Genomic DNA, 17,291 nt, shown 5'->3' on the forward strand with positions numbered 1-17,291 from the left:
TGTTGCCTATGAATTATTGGATTGGTGTGTAGTTAGTAATATAGCCACAGGGTCAGTGCAGAGATGGATTAGCATTAGCAATGCATGTTAATGCAAAAGATAAATAAACTAGATTTGTAGGGACACAGTGACAAGTGCAAATAGGTAATCGGGGTCCTTTATGCTTTTAATGCCTTTTTTTCTCCCCAATCTTTTTTTCGGCTATCACACAAAATGTGTGTAAATTCACCCTTTTGAATCTTGGAATTTGCTATACACTTTGTTCATCATGTTACATTCGTCACTGTAATTATTATGACTGCCAATTCTGCACAGCCAGATTAGCCACAAGGCATACATAAGCAGTTGCCTAGGGCCTGGAGAAAGTCTAGAGGCCTAGGGGATGCTTCCCTCCCCCCTCCCCCCAAATCATACTAAAAAATAAAGCCCAGTTCCTGACAGCGGAAAACTGCTATCTTGCCTAGGGCCCCATTTAATTGTAATCCTTTTCTGCAATTCTGTATTATGCACCACGGTCCAGTGGCATAACAATAGCAACTGCAACTGGAGGGGGAGGGGAGGGGCTCTAGTAGGGTCTTCAAACCCTTAGGTCGGTTGCACATTCCTGATTCACTAAGACAAATAGCATGCCTTATCCGAGTTAAGACGCCTTTTCCGCATTAACACACCTTATCGAATATAACACGCCTTATAAGAGTTAACATGCCTTATCAAAGTTAACATGCTTTATAAGAGTAGCATAGCAAGCGCTATGAACGTAGGCCTGCTAATTGGCAATGACTAGAGCTCCACTCGTCCTGCCCTGAACCCCTGCGGGGTCGTATTGTTCGCTATGCTACTCTGATAAGGCATGTTAACTCTGATAAGGCGTGCCATCTCTGATAAGGTGTGTATAGTTAGTATAATTGTCGCCAGTATAGTTAGCCTGGAGGGGGTAGCAGTCAGGACAGGGGAGCAGAAGGCACAGCGGCGGGGAGTGGGGTTAAGCCCCCCCTCACCTGGGGCTTCCCTGTCTGCTCCTCCACTCCAGGAGGCACGTGCACAGGGGGGTGCTCTGGGTGCCCAGGCACCCCCCTTTTTAAAATCTTCAAAAAAGGCCCTACTCGTGATGCAAATTAAGCCCCGCCCCCGACCGTGATAAGCCCCGCCCACCCTCGGGAAGCTCCACCCCCGCCTGGGAACACTTTAAAGTGAAGAGGCCCAGACAGGAATCCTAGTGTGGCATACTGACCTCTCCCTCCACCTAGGACCCATACTGACTGACCTCTACCTCCCCCAGCACCCATAGTGACCTCTCCCTCCACCTAGTACCCAGTGACCACTCCCTCCCCTAGCACTCACAGTGACCTCTCCCTCCACCTAGGACCCATACTGACCTCTCCCTACCCAGTACCCACAGTGACATCTCCCTTCACCTAGCACCCACAGTGACCTCTTCCTCCTCCTAGCACCCACAGTGACCTTTCTCTTACCCAGCACCCACAGTGACCTCTCCCTCCACCTGGGACCCATAGTGACCTCTCCTTCCCCCAGCACCCACAGTCACCTCTCCCTCCACCTAGCACCCACAGTGACCTCTCCCTCCACCTAGCACCCACAGTGACCTCTCCCTCCACCTGGGACCCATAGTGACCTCTCCCTCCCCAGCACCCACAGTGATCTCTCCCTCCACCTAGGACCCATAGTGACCTCTCCCTCCCCCAGCACCCACAGTGACCTCTCCCTCCACCTAGCACCCACAGTGACCTCTCCCTCCCCATCTCTAGCAGTGATCCTGCCTACCCCAGCACCCACACTGACCTATCCCTCCCCCAGCACCCACAGTGATTTTTCCCTCCCCCAGTGGCTACCCTCCTGTCCACTGCAGCAGGGACCTCCCATCCCAAAAGCAGCACCTACAGTGACCTCTCCCATTGCCAGCGCCCAGAGTGGCTTCTCCCAACACCCAGCATCCACTCCCTCCTCCAGTAACCACACTGACTTCTTCCAGCACCCACAGTGGCCTACCCTTCCCCCAGCACCCACACTGACCTCTACCTCCTTTAGCAGCAACTATGCCATTTATAGCAGTACCCACAGTGACCTCCCACCCCCTGCACCCACAGCAATCCCACCAATATTCAGCACCCACATTACACTCAACCAGTAACCCCCACTATAGCAAGCACCCAGTACTTGCACCAAGCACTCTGCACCCAATACTCACATCCGGCCTCAATATGGCACTTAGTACTTGCATCAAACAGCCACATGACACCTAATACCTGCACCCCTTCACCCTATAGCTGGCACCCAGTACTCACACCTACATGGCACAGTACTTGCACCCAGCTCTGACATGTCACTCACTACTCACACCTGCACACAGCCTCCACATGGCACCCACTCACATAACCAGTACTAGCACCCGAAGTACCTGCACTCAGAACCCACGTAACACCCACCCAGAGCTAGCACCCAGTGCAGGCATGGCACCAAGTATTTGCACCTATGTGATACCCAGTAGCTGCACCCAACACCCACATGTTTCATCTGCAGTAGTTCCAGTTGTACTAAGCCTCCACTTGATGCCCAGCACCCACACCAAGCACTCACATATGACATCCAGTACTTGCACCCAGAACTCAAAAGGGACTGAGTACCTGCAATCAACACCTACATGGTGGTTGATACACACCCATACAGCCAGAATCCACATGACACCCTGTGCCAGCACCCAGAACCCACATGGCACCCATCATCTGCATTCAGCAGCATGACAATCAATACCCCCTAGCCAGAAATGAGGAAGGGGGAGGGGCATGCAGGGGAAGGCATTGCCAGGCCCTTTTTTTAAATTTGAGCACCCCCCACTTAAGGACCCTCTGCACGGCCCTGCTCCACTCCATCTATTAGTGCAGCATTTCATTTTGTCATTGAGAGCAGAGACGCAATTACTCACTTTCTTGCGTTCCACCGCTGCATCGCTTCCTGCATCCTAGTGGAGGGGGAGAGCAGACAGGAGAGCCGGGGGTCTGACACCCCTCCCCACCACTGTGCCCGCTGCTCCCCCGTCCTGGCTGCTACCCCCTCGACGGCGCCCCACCCACAACTAGGCGGGTGCTGCCCCCCCTTCCCCAGCACTTCCTTAGCCTGAGGAGCCTGCCTCACCCCGCCGCATGTGCGGCCCGGGGCTGACTGCAGCGCATCGCACCATTGCATGCAGATTGGTAACGCAGCATGCCCCTGCCCAGTGGCGTAGCAATATGGGAGGCAGAGGTTGCGACCCCACTGGAGCCCCTGGACCAGAGTGGCCCACTAGGAGCCCTCCTTCATCCATCTTATTAGCTTTTAATTGTTGTTATGCTGGTAATGAACCCCTTTATATGTGCATTGAATAGTGGTAATCCTTAACAAGCTATTCTCTTACTCTGATTACACCTCTCTGACACTTGGATGTCCTTGGTAGGTTTTGGTGCTCTACATCAATAGAATGCTTGGGGCCCCATGTAAAACTCGCACTGGGGCCCCAAGCTCTCTAGCTACGCCACTGCTTTGCTCCCCAAATGTGTAAGCATGTGATGTCAGACGTCACTTGCATTTGCCCCTCAGTCACGTGTGCACCTCCAGACAGGAAGTGTGTAATGTGACTTTGCTGTTATGTGCATGCCCGCCCAAAAAAAAACAAAATTGACTGCCATGCAATTATACGCTGTCTCCAGAAACACATCCGTTGCATCACTTTGCTCTGTGGGTACTGTGGCCAGTCTCATGGCGATTAGTGGCCACTGCAGCGGAGAAGCAGCAAGGGAGATCAACGCAATGCCATAGTATGAAAGGGGCCTAAAATAATTTTCTCTTTGAAAAGGAACTTACTTGCATTTACAAAATTCCCAAGGGTCCTTTCACACTGAATGCATCAAATTCCGTCTCAACAGATGGTATCATTCCATCCCAACACAATGCAATGATATTTCTATGGATGTTGACATAGGATGTGATGGGTTCCGTCAGAGTAACACACGGTGAACAGTGCGTTTACCGGACAATGTGTGCTTTTACAGTGGCAATCAAGCATACTTTAATTGTACTGTATGGTCGCACCTCATGTTTAATGCATGATGTGAATTTTTGGCATTGTTGTCTTGCGATGGTATCTCAACACAGCGTGCACAGTGTGGAAGGACATAAAGCACATAAAGAGATAACTGTGCACCTGTCTCTTTAAGACCTTTTATTCAGTAAATAGCATACAGCCACAATTGCAACAGTTTGACAAATAGTAAAGATGCATCAAACCTGGGTGGTGGAGGGTGTCTGGTGAGCTGGGAAGAGTGACCAGGGGGTGAACAGGACGGCACTACAGCCGTTTCACGCCAAAACCGGCGCTTGCTCACGTGCAATGTCACAAACTGTTGCAATCGTGGCTGTATGCTGTTTACTGAATAAAAGGTCTTAAAGAGACAGGTGCACAGTTATCTCTTTGTGCTTTATGTCCTTTAGTTGTGCTCTGCAGTACTGTACTTGCTGCACGTCTCATGCTATGACCTTTACAGCTTATGGAGGAGTGTGTGTATTAGGTGAAGCATTTGTTATTACATGTACAAGCTCCCGCAGAAAGGCCAACCCTCAAGATAACCAGCCGGGTGCCGGGTGAAATTTCTTACTTCAGTGTACCAACAGTGTGGAAGGAAACCCAACCATTTTAGTTGTGACTTACATTTTATCTCTCTAAGAGGTTTGCCTGATAGAACGATCATCCCAAGAGGTCGTTTAGGCAGGAACAGGAACGTTTCTAGCTACAATGGGGCCCCAGGCAAAACTAATCTGTGGGCCCCTTGACAGACCCTCTCCCCAAAGGACAATTAACCAGGGGGCTCCCCTGACAGATCCCCCCCTCAAAGTGGCTTTAAGGGCCGATTTTGATTTGTTGATGCTAAACCCGACCCCCGCTCCGGGCCTCCGAGCCGGAGCTGGGAAAAAAGGGCGCATGCCACTAGTGGACAAAAAGGGCGCCGCCATTCACTCCCATAATAAATAGCGTTTAATGGGCGCCGAGTAGGAAAAAAGGGCGCCGGAGCTAAATAAAGTTTATAAACGGCGCCAGGAGCTAAATAAAGTTTACAAACGGCGCCCGGCGATGTTTAATGATTTATAACTGAACTTGTGGTGATTTACGTTTATAAAATGCACCCGTGCCGAATAACGTTTATGAAAATACTAAACATATTTATCTTATTTAAATAATTAAAACATTATTTAAAGTTTTATCCCTTACTGTTTGTAAAACATTATTATTCACAAAATAAAGCGATCAGTACGTAACGTAAATTGCAAAATATTTTTTGAATCCACAATTAGTAAAACATTATTATCCACATAATAAAGGGGGGTCTTAGGTTTAGGCACCAACAGGGGGGTCTTAGGTTTAGGCACCAATAGGGGGGTCTAGGGGTTAGGGGTAGGTACAGGGAGGGGTACTTAGGCAACAACAGGGGGGTCTTAGGTTTAGGCACCAACAGGGGGGTCTTAGGTTTAGGCACCAACAGGGGGGTCTTAGGTTTAGGCATTAACAGGGGGGTCTTAGGTTTAGGCACCAACAGGGGGGTCTTAGGTTTAGGCACCAACAGGGGGGTCTTAGGTTTAGGCACCAACAGGGGGGTCTTAGGTTTAGGCACCAACAGGGGGTCTTAGGTTTAGGCACCAACAGGGGGGTCTTAGGTTTAGGCACCAACAGGGGGGTCTTAGGTTTAGGCACCAACAGGGGGGTCTTAGGTTTAGGCACCAACAGGGGGGTCTTAGGTTTAGGCACCAATAGGGGGGTCTTAGGTTTAGGCACCAACAGGGGAGTCTAGGGGTTAGGGATAGGTACAGGTAGGGTTCTGTGTAAGAGTAGGCTTAGGTATAGTTTTAGTAAAATTTTAGTAATAATTACTAATGTATTACAACACTTATTACGAACGTAGTTATATTTATATCATCTTTATAAACAATATTTTCAGATTTTATTATAAGAACAAACCATAAATGACGGTTATTCACAATAATATACAATTATAACAATTAAACATATATTATTGGTTTTTTTATAAACGTAATTATAAGTTTAACTTTTGAAACAGGGAAGATTAACGTTTTCACAATTTCCGATTTCATAAACATTATTTAATGATTTATAATTTTGTTAAACATTATTTGTAAACGAAATATAGCACACTATATTTATAAACCCTATTAATGATTAATTATTATTTAGAGTTTACACCCCGCGCCCTTTTTGTCCAGGCGCCCTTTTTGTACGTACGCCTCCGAGCCAGCTGCCTTGCACCCTCAGGTCTCCCCACTAGCTTAACTGTTGATTCTCCGGGCCCCTGCAGAGCCTTTGGCAGATTAGTGTCTCACCTGTCCTTGCAGGTGCTCTCCTTTGTCAGGCCATGGCTCCGCGCTCCCCGTCTTCATCCACTGCTGGCCTCCTCTTCTCTGTGGCATTTTCATCACGTAGTGTCATGCTAAGTCCTGAAGGAGAGGCATCTGTGCAAGGATGAAGATGGGAGATCACGGAGCCAAGGATTGACCGAGGAGACCTGAGGGTACCTGACAGCTGGTTCAGGGCCTTGGGACAATAGCCCTATAGTAGTGCCAGCCTGGGGCGGGAGGAAGTACCTATACTCTGGAAAGGACAAGTGTTCATTTTCTGAGTTTATTGCAGTTTTGATGCAAGTGGCATGCATCTGGATAATCGGCCACACAAGCACAGCAGATGTGGATCGGGGTTGGCTCATTTCCAAGCTGCATGCCGTTTGCTAAAAAAATTGCAGTAAATGCGGTAAATTGGCATTTCCTTGATCATCATTGATCACCTCTACGGAGAGACAGGCTTAGAGTCACACGCAGAGCATTTAGAGAGCCGTTTAGAGGAGTGTGTTTTCTGATTACAATTCTGTGGGTGGTGTTGTTAATCAAATGTCCTCCAGGTGTGATTCCTATTAGGCAGAGCGCGAAATACTGAAGAAAATTTCAGCATGTTCACCCATCACTGGCATTGGTATGAGCCCATCAGTGCACAGAGTAGTTAGTCTACATGGATTATCTGACATATTAGAGAGAAGTAAATGGGGTGTTGATGTGTTTTTGTGTTAATAGAAAATGAGAGGACTATGTAATGGCTTCTATAATAGCAATAGGTGAGAGATATGTGCAATGGCTTCTGTAGATTAGCTGAAAATCACACCCTGAAGTCTTTCCATTAGAAGGAGGCTATAAGACGGTGTAGTGATGGCTGCAGTAGAGCGAGGTGAAATGCTATGTGTAATTTTATGGCATTAGGGGTGATTGAGAGGTGCGTGGATTTTTTGAAGTATCAGAAGCGGGAGGTGAAGTGTCTGATGTCTATGTATTATGATTGGATGAGAGGAATGTGCAATGATGCCTTTGTTAGGTGTAGTTGAGAGTTATGGGAAATGATACAGGAATCAGACATGATTAAGGAAGATGCATAATATACTGTATATACAGATAAAACTCGAAAAATTAGAATAGGGTTCCTTTTTCATAATTTCATATATTAGTTTCACAGTTTGTTAAATCAGTGGCTTCCTTAGGGCATTTGACACCCAGTGCTGGGTATTAAATTAACAACTGTTTAGTATATAGCCAGTGTATATAGCCAGATCCCCCTTTAGTATATAGCCAGTATAGTCAGATCCCTACTTGTATATAGCCAGTGCATATAGTCATATTCCCCATTTATATAGCCAGCATATATAGCCGGTGTATATAGTCAGATTCCCCCTGTATATAGCCAGTGTATATAGTCAGATCCCCCCGTATATAGCCAGTATATATAACCGGTGTATATAATCAGATCCCCACTGTATATAGCTAGTGGATTTAGTCAGACCCCCCCCCCCCCCTCCCTGTATGTAGCTAGTGTGTATCATCAGATCCCCCATGAATATAGCCAGTGTATATAGTCAGATCCCCCTGTATATAGCCAGTGTATACAGCCAGTGCATCTAGCCAGATCCCCCCGTATATAGCCAGTGTATATAGCCAGATCCCCCTTTAGTATATAGCCAGTATAGTTAGATTCCCCCTCCTGTATATAGCCAGTGTATATAGTTAGATCCCCCGTATATAGCCAGTGTATATAGCCGGTGCATATAATCAGATCCCCACTGTATATAGCCAGTGGATTTAGTCAGATCCCCCCCCCCCCCCTGTATGTAGCTAGTGTGTATCATCAGATCCCCCATGGATATAGCCAGTGTATATAGTCAGACATCCCCTGTATGTAGCCATTACCAACACACACACACACAATGCCCTGCCCTCCTCCAGAAAGTCCAGATCCACCCTGCTGCATTGCCCAGTGGCCTTCACACCTCAGATCTGGGGTGACCTGCAATGAAGAGGCAAGAAGTGTTCTCAGTCAAAAGGCCAAGAGCTTTAAACTGGTGTGTACTCACAAAGGTGTGTTGCTGTATACTATAAGCAACCACTTTTGTAGCAAGTGAAGAGAAGCCGTCTCAACCCAGAAAACCAGATACTGCTGCAGGAATGGTCGCTCTCTTGATGACACACCACTGGCAAACAGGTGCTGATAACCACCTTCCAAAGGAGGGTAGTGCAATGGGGAAAGCTGAGGGATGAGGTCCGGGTGGGATCAAACCTGAATAAACAAAAAAAACAAAACATTATTAACATATTTTATCACACCTGGGCACCTCGCCTCTTATCTTTCCCACATGCTAGTTGTAGTTGTGTGATTTATACACTACTGAGGTGAGAAGGATCAACAGGACGGACAGACATATGGCACTGATTAAAAATAAATATGGCAGCTTCCATATCCTTCTCACTACAGGATCATTTTAACATTATCCAAGCGGAACATATGCCTCAAAGGATGAAATGTCCGCAGACTTACCAAACAGGCTGTCCTCTGCCTCTCTCACAGCAGTGTATAGCTGGGCATCATCTTATATATAGAGTCACTGTAGAATTCTATCAACTGCTTAGGACTCAAAGCAAAAATAATCTAACATCTGCTGAGCATGTTAATAACCTGCTAATGGAATTGGCACACAAAGTAAAGGTACCAATAAACACGGGCTGGTTTAAGACCTGAAGTGGGCCCCAGGGCAAACGTAACCTGTGGCTCCCCTGATCCAATCCCTCCCCCCCCCAGATTTCTCCCCTCAACTTTACTGTGCTCCCTGGGGGCCCCTGCACCATTTTAAGCAGCATAGGAACCTCCCCCCCCGTCCTGTGGCACTGCTCCATTAGTTTGTGTGCTCTCATCTTCATCCTCTTCTCTCTTACCTGGTGCATGTTATTATGTAATGACAGCCGACGAGGTTATGGACAAGAGGCAGCTAGTAGGGATGACAGGGAGAGTAGAGCAGGGCATGCCTACCACATGCAGACTTGCCCATAGACAATGTAAACAAGCTTTGGTAAGCAGTGTGTATCCATAAAGCAGCCAGAGGAATTTCTTTTTTGGGATAGAATACTAAAAAAGTATTTTTTAAAAATGTGCTTCCTCTTAGCAAGTCCAGCCCTACTAAATTGTATTTCAAATGCAACAGTTCTGTTATATTCCCAGCTTAGTCCCAAAAAACAATGATCTTGTCTGTACCAATTCCCCACAAGTTCAGCTGTGATCCTTGGTCAATCCAGCTGCAGAAGGACCCAAATCAACCTCAAAGGAAAAATACAGACAATATCATAGCTTTGGCTGTACTGAACACTGCCACCAATGGCTGGATCAAATCTCCATGTTACTTAAATGAGTCACCCCAGGCCCCAGCTACTTGTCCGCCCACCACCAGCAGGAAATGCGCTCCCCTAATGTAGTAGCTGCCCTAAACTCGCAGACAGCATAACACACGTTTCCTTTATCCCACTGGCCCTAGCTTCACTCAGCAGAATCCACTGCTGACACTACTGCTCCACTGTATATTATTCAACTGGAAGCTAAGACACACTTTATAGTGTAAAACCAAACAAAATGTATTCCAATAAAAGTAGCCCTACTTACAAAACAAACTTTAAAACAGGCATGTCATGGAGGACATCTCCTCCGTAGTATACACCTGATCACTTCCTGCCCATAAGCCACACCCTACATGTTTTGGTATATGCCTTACATTTACATACCTCCCAACATTTTGACATAAGAAAGAGGGACACATTAAGACACGCCCCTGCCACACCTCTTACCACACCCCTTGTCATGCATATGACAAAGAATTCAGAAGCCAAAGATGTAGTTTTATCATTCAAACCACACTGGGTCCTCTCTGTCATCAGAAATGTTCCTTAATTTTAACATAAGTAATATATCAGTTTGAAAATAAGTACTGTATCAATTTAAATGAGGGTAATAAAGTGCAGAGTCAGTTGAACACATTTTTCAGTAAAAAAATACATATATGTACACAGAATTGTACACCAATCCTGAAAGAGGGACAAATGAGGAGGAAAAAGGGACAGAGGGATTTGGTTCCCCAAGACGGGCTTGTCCCTCCAAAAGAAGGACAGTTGGGAGCTATGCGACTTATCCGGGTGAAAGCGGTACTTTTGCAGGGTCACATGTTAGTCATGGGTGCAATGTGGCGGGGCGGGGCATCACACTGCAAACACACCTTCCTACCTGCCTAAGAGAACAGGGTATGCAAGTTCCTTGTAAACTAAATAAAAGCGGGACTGCAGAATTAACTGGCCTCTCTTCACTAAACAGACATTCATCGTTTTTTTTTTTTCTGAAGAAACATGGGAAGCCATGGGAGCTTTTTAAAGTAACTATAAACCCTGCTCTCCAATATTATCAGTATTCAAGTATTTTCACAGTTAAAGCAAGTCAGATGTAGAAGATCAAAATCCAATCTGATTAAATTGACTGATCTGTAGCAATATGCTGTCAGAGATTGAGCTGTACTGAGATGCAGTATGTGGCCAGGATTTGGAATTAGAGATAAAATAAGGAATATATGACCAGGCGACTGTGCATGAAGGTGTAAGTCCTTCTCTATGTATGAGCAGAAGATAAGAGGTATGTCCCTGACATTTCAGTAAATGCCTCTCTATTTTCTGATCTTTTTATAGCTGCCTTGAAATGGTGCCAGGCACTCACAGAATGAGCAGTAATTCTCAGCCGCTGCTTCGCTTAAAACTAGAGGCCGTGCAGACAGCACCTATACATTTATCTGCTAATAAGTACATCAGGCTCCAGACCTGTGCACCACTCACTTGTTCCTTTACTGACAGCAGAGCTAATAACCCCATACTTTTCTTTGTGTTTAGGAAACGCACCCCATTTCCTGCGTCTGCAGAACGTGGAGGTCAATGTCGGGCAGAATGCCACCTTCCAGTGCATCGCGGGAGGGAAATGGTCTCAGCATGACAAGCTCTGGCTACAGGTAGGCATTGCTGCTGGGCCTAACCAGTTGCTATCATTCTTTTTTTTTTTTTATATTCACCTACAGTTGGGACAGTGTGTTCTGATCGTGTTCTAGGAACATGCCTGTAATTCACATTTTGATTTTTGAATACTATAAAGTGTCAGTGTGCTAATACTAAAGTATGCTTCAAAATGTTTGAAAAAACGAGCCCTGATCAAAAATGCAATACGCTTTCTCTATGGACTTTAGCACTTTTTAAAAAAAAATATCATCGACTTGTCAATCCTTTAGTATGTGCAATATAAGCCTTTAGGCCATGTTTACATTATAAATCGCCAGCGCAATCGCTGAAAGCTTTTTAAATTGCTTTTCCCTTTGCTTTTAGAGCAATTTGCACTTTTTTAAGCGCTTTTCTAAGCCTTTTTCAAAGCACTTTTGTCCAGCAATTTTTTTTATCTTCCTGATGACACTCGGAAGTGAACTCTTTTACCTGGAACAGAATAAATACAATGTATTAATTCTTAAAAGCGCTGGGGAAATCGCTTTTCAAAACACTTTTTCAAGCGCTTTGCGCTTCAATACCAAGTACAGGGAAATCGCAAACGCTCAGGAAGTCGTGCAGGAGCCGCGTTTGCGATTGGAAAGCAAGCTCATCACTCATGTGATAACACTCACATAGAGCAACATTGCAGAAGTGCTTTTAAAGCGATTTTTAAAATCGCCATCGCTTAAAACTAATCAATAACGCTCACAATGTGAACAAGCCCAAAGACTGTTCTTATACTAATAGTAAACTAGCTGCATCAGGTTACCCTATATATTAACCAAAGGTTGTAACTATGCACAGACTCTTAAAGAGACTCTGTAACAACAAAAACCTCCCCTGGTGGGTACTCACCTCGGGTGGGGGAAGCCTCCGGATCCTAATGAGGCTTCCCACGCCGTCCTCTGTCCCACGGGGGTCTCGCTGCAGCCCTCCGAACAGCCGGCGACAGAGCCGACTGTAGCTTCAATATTTACCTTTGCTGGCTCCAGCGGGGGCGCTGTGGCGGCTTTCGGCACGGAAATAGACGGAAATACCCGATCTCCGTCGGGTCCGCTCTACTGCGCAGGCGCCGGAAACTTGCGCCTGCGCAGTAGAGCAGACCCGACGGCGATCGGGTATTTCCGCCTACTTCGGAGCAGACAGCCGTCAGAGCGCCTGCGCAGGAGCCAGGAAGGTAAATATTACGTCACCACTGCACGGAGGGCTGCAGCGAGACCCCTGACGGATGGAGGACGGCGTGGGAAGCCTCATTAGGATCCGGAGGCTTCCCCCACCCGAGGTGAGTACCCCCCAGGGGACGTTTTGTCGTTACAGTTCCTCTTTAAGCACCTGTGGGTGGCGGCTTAGTGTGGGCAGCAACTTAATGTGAGTGGAGGCTTAAGGCCCATACACACGTCGGATTTTTCCGAACGACGGGTCGTTTGAACGTCCCGTCGTTTAGTCATCCGCACGCTAAATCGGGCGTGTGTACAGACTTATCACCTGAACAGACTTATCACCTGAACGACAGTCTGTACACACGCCCGATTTAGCATGCGGACGACTGAACGACGGGACGTTCAAACGACCCGTCGTTCGGAAAAATCCGACGTGTGTATGAGCCTTTAGTGTGGAGATTGTGTTGTGTATGCGCAGGTGCTTCCATGCATACTAACGTGAATGCTGAAGTGCTGATAAGATCTGCACAGTGATAAGGATTGCTAAGAGACAACACAGAACAAGGAGGAAAGATACACTTCACAATCTATGGAAGCAATTTGAAAGTGTACATTTCGAATAGGGATGAGCTTGTACTGTAGCTAGTTTACTATCAGTAGAGAGTAAAGTTACCAACACATTCATGAGTACTGTTGTCACGGGGGTCAGCACTAAATGGATATCCAAGCTGAGGGGAAAGATTGGATTTACTTACCTGGGGCTTCTTCAAGCTCCCTAAAGTCTATCAGGTTGCGCACTGTGATCCACTGCCTTCCAGGGTGCTGCCAAAAGATCCCAGAACATACCACAGTTGTTGTAGCGGGCTACAGCGCACACATGGGCGCATCTATATGGTCCTGGGCATTGGGAGAGGCATGTAGACTGCTAGGAGCTGGAAGAAACACAGGTAAGTAAATCTCACCTCCCCCCCCAGCTCGGATATATTGTAATTACTCAGGCAATAGTTTGGCATTGAAGGTTCTACAGATACATGGCTAGTCTACAGGCTAGTGATTAGTACTGTTGCTACAGAAAGGGATGGAGGGATGATGCACAGCGCAAGATGGAGCTGGAGGAGAAGAAGAACAATGGCCTTGGCCTACGCTGAGCCGAACTTATCCTGCTCTCTGGATCTTTTGTCCATGCAGTCGGAGCCTCCATACACACGGAAGATTCTCAGGAGAGGACACTATAAACAGCTGCCTTGGCCAAGAACCATGCAGCATGTGTACAAGGCTTAATCTCTTCTACTGTACATATTGGAGGTGGCAAGTCAGATAAATTTCATTATTGATCATGGTGAAGCATTAATACTTTAAAGCTGAAAAAATGTATTGTAAATAAAGGCTTTACAAAGGCCAATTCAAAGAATTTCAGTGTTTTGTCCAAGCGGCAGGTTTTTTTTTTTACACAGATATTCTCTGGTATAATGACTTAATTATAACATGCAGATGTAATTAATGCTCATTTAGACAGATGATCTAATCAAACATTCAAAGTTCAATCTGTAAACTAAAAAATACAAGGAAGATGGATGAGCTGTAATTGCTTTAAAGAGCGTTATATGTTTCTGAAGGTGATTATACATGTCGTTCTACTATTGTATATTTGTATTCATTATCTTTTTGCACAGTTTTCCTAATTAGCGAAATTCTTCCATTTCCCCTTTGGTCTTTCTCTTTTTTTTTCAATCAACAAAGTTTTATTGAAACAAGAAAAATAATGATCAGTTACAGTGAAGTCATACATTGTTAAACAATGCATCACAAAAAATGGCTCACAATAAAACAGAAAATTAAGACAATAAAGGAACACATGTAAATGCTTATAAATAGGGATGGCCTTGCTAAGGAGAAATCATGGAGAAGCATGTGATCAGTTTGATCAGCTGATATATTTGTAAGGTTCTGATTTGCTTGTCCTGATCATGTGTTAAACCAGGAAGTCATCACTGCAAATCAGGACCTTACAAATCTATCTGCTGACAAACTGATCACATGCTTCTCCATAAGTACTCCTAATCAGGGCCACCCCTACTTAAAAAGAGCTCATCAATCTGTCCCCGATTAAATCAAAATCCACTAAACAAGGTGAGTCCAACCAACATTTATGGTCCCCCCCCCGCATACAGGTCATTTTTTCTAGTTTTAAGTGAATATTGAGACGGGATATTCAGGTCACATAGGAAGGAGGAGACTCATTAGTCCAACCATGTAAAATAAGCAGCCTAGCTTGGAAAAGGTTTCTATGCACCATCAACTGTAACCCAACATCCTAAAGCAAAGGGCTCAATGATCCTAGAACAAGGGTGTCAAACTCAAATACAAAGTGGGCCGAAATTTTACACTGGGACCAAGTCGCAGGCCAACCTCCATGTCTACTGGACTGGACACCTTCCTCCCTTATAAAGTTCCCAGGGGTCTACTGGCCCCCCCTTCAGCTCCTATACAGTTCCCTGGTGTTTAGTGGTCCCCTCCCCTATACAGTTCCCTGTTATCTAGAGCTCCCTACCCTCCCCTATACAGTTCCATAGTGTTTACTTATTTCACACATATCCCCCATATGGCTTCCCTGGTGTTCTAGGGCTTCACCTCCAATATAGCTTTCCTGGTGGTCTAGAGTGGGCCAAACTTAACCTCCCTGGCGGTTTATTAAAATCCGCCAGGGGGCAGCAAATACGTTTTTTTTTTAAAAAAACGTCTCGCTACATGATAGCCGCTGCTCAGCAGCATCCCCCCAGCCCCTCCGATCGCCTCCTTCAAAGAACGGGATCTCCTGGAGGGCTTCCCCCGTCGCCATGGCGACAGGGCGGGATGATGTCACCGACGTCATCGACGTCGTGACGTCAAAGGGGATTCCGATCCACCCCAAAGCGCCGCCTGGCACTGTTGGCCAGGCAGCGCACGGGGTCTGGGGGGGCGGCTGTGGCGACACGGATAGCGGCGGATCGGCGGGTAGCGGCGGCGATCGGGCACTGCACGCAGCTAGCAAAGTGCTAGCTGCGTGCAGCAAAAAAAAATCATGCAAATCGGCCCAGCGGGGCCTGAGCGGTGCCTTTCGGCGGCATAGCCCGAGCTCAGCTCGGGCTTACCGTCAGGAAGGTTAATGCAGAGTGGGAACACCCTTTGAGGGCCAAATTCGAAAGCTCCAAGGGTCAGATTTGGCCAGTGGGCCGGAGTTTGACATGTATGTCCTAGAATGTAATACACTGGAGATTCACGAATGTTGACCTGGAAAGCTTTGTTGATCGTTAGCACAACCATATGCCAGTACCTGGGCAACTTTGGTAAGTTCCAAAGTAGATGTAGTAAGTCCATGTGTTCTCTCTTATACCGAAGGCACACTGAGGAATCCCTAAGGCCCATGGTATACACTGTCATCACCGGGGTGTAAGATAACACTGCTAAGTTGCATTTAGAGAAACCATAAAGACTGACTGCAAGGCCAGTCATCCAGCTCAGCAGACGGTAGCTCTGTCCTCCAGTTAGTGAAACACGGCAATGGATAATTTTCCAAAAAAGGAGTAAAGAGCTTAAGGTGCCCATATATACATCAATTTATACATTTGATTCCTTGCAGATTTGATTTGTCTCCATTTCCCAAAATGTCAGATCAATTAATTGTTTATCAAATTGAATATAAATTGATCAAAAGTATTGATCGGACCGAATGAAAAAATGTAAATCAGTCAGGGACGGGGTAAGAGCATTGGCAGATGGATGGCCTATAGCTTTGCTCTGCATGGAACAGTGCAACTCTGCAGTTTGATCGATTTGCAAAAGATTCCCTGCTGGAATCTATTGGAAATTGATATGCAGTGTATGATAGGAATCGATTCCTTCTGATTTGATTCTACTAGAAAAGGAATTGATCGTTTTGGAACATTGTGGGGAAAGCTATGTGTATGGCCAGCTATAGCGTAGCACTCTGTAATTAAACCTTTTTTGATATCGGCAGCATTATGTGTAAAAATTGGAGACAAACTAAACTTAAAATGAGTCATTTTATTTTGCCCTCCCTTTCTTCCTTGGTCTTTATAAAGGTTCTGTGTTATGTGCTTGATCCAGTTTTAATGTCATCTTAAAAATACTCTAGTCAGGTAACTAAAACATCTTTTCCCTGTGACCGGTCTCATAAACTATTACGACACATTTCAGTGGTAATAAATCAGTAAAAAATAGCAATATTAGATGTCAAGAACTGACCAGGGAGGGATATGGAAGCTGACATATTTATTTCCTTTTAGACCATGCACATTGCCTGGCTGTCCTGTTGATCCTCTGGCTCTAATACTTTTAGCCATAAACCCTGAACAAGCATGTAGCAGATCAGATGTTACTGACTCAAGTTGCTGCATGCTTGTTTTAAGGTGTGTGATTTAGACACTACTGCAGCAAGAGAGATCAGCAGCACTGCTAGGCAACTGGTATTGTTTAAAATTAAAGAAATATGGCAGCCTCCTTGTTCCTCGCAAATCAGTTGTCCTCCGTGGCGTAGCTAAGAAGCCAAGGGCCCCAGTGCAAGTTTAGCATTGGGCCCCCCCAAGCATGCTATAGATAGCAATTGATACACCACACCGAAATCAATCAAGGACAACCACAGTATCAGAGGTGCAAGAAGGGGATGGGAAACTGTGTGTTAAAGAGAATCTGTATTGTTAAAAT

At 45.9% G+C, this 17,291-nt stretch overlaps 1 protein-coding gene across 12 annotated transcripts in view; it reads left to right on the top strand.

Moving 5' to 3' along the window:
* Nucleotides 1-17,291, top strand: part of PTPRT (protein tyrosine phosphatase receptor type T) — an 852,204-nt gene that overhangs the window by 475,354 nt on the left and 359,559 nt on the right. For all 12 annotated transcript variants that reach the window (XM_068262870.1, XM_068262859.1, XM_068262860.1 and 9 more), the window contains exon 5: nucleotides 11,287-11,402. In XM_068262870.1, the coding sequence (XP_068118971.1) occupies nucleotides 11,287-11,402 (116 nt within the window). The remainder of the gene's footprint in view (nucleotides 1-11,286; nucleotides 11,403-17,291) is intronic.

Source organism: Hyperolius riggenbachi, chromosome 12 (assembly GCF_040937935.1).
Source record: "Hyperolius riggenbachi isolate aHypRig1 chromosome 12, aHypRig1.pri, whole genome shotgun sequence".
NCBI lineage: Eukaryota > Metazoa > Chordata > Amphibia > Anura > Hyperoliidae > Hyperolius > Hyperolius riggenbachi.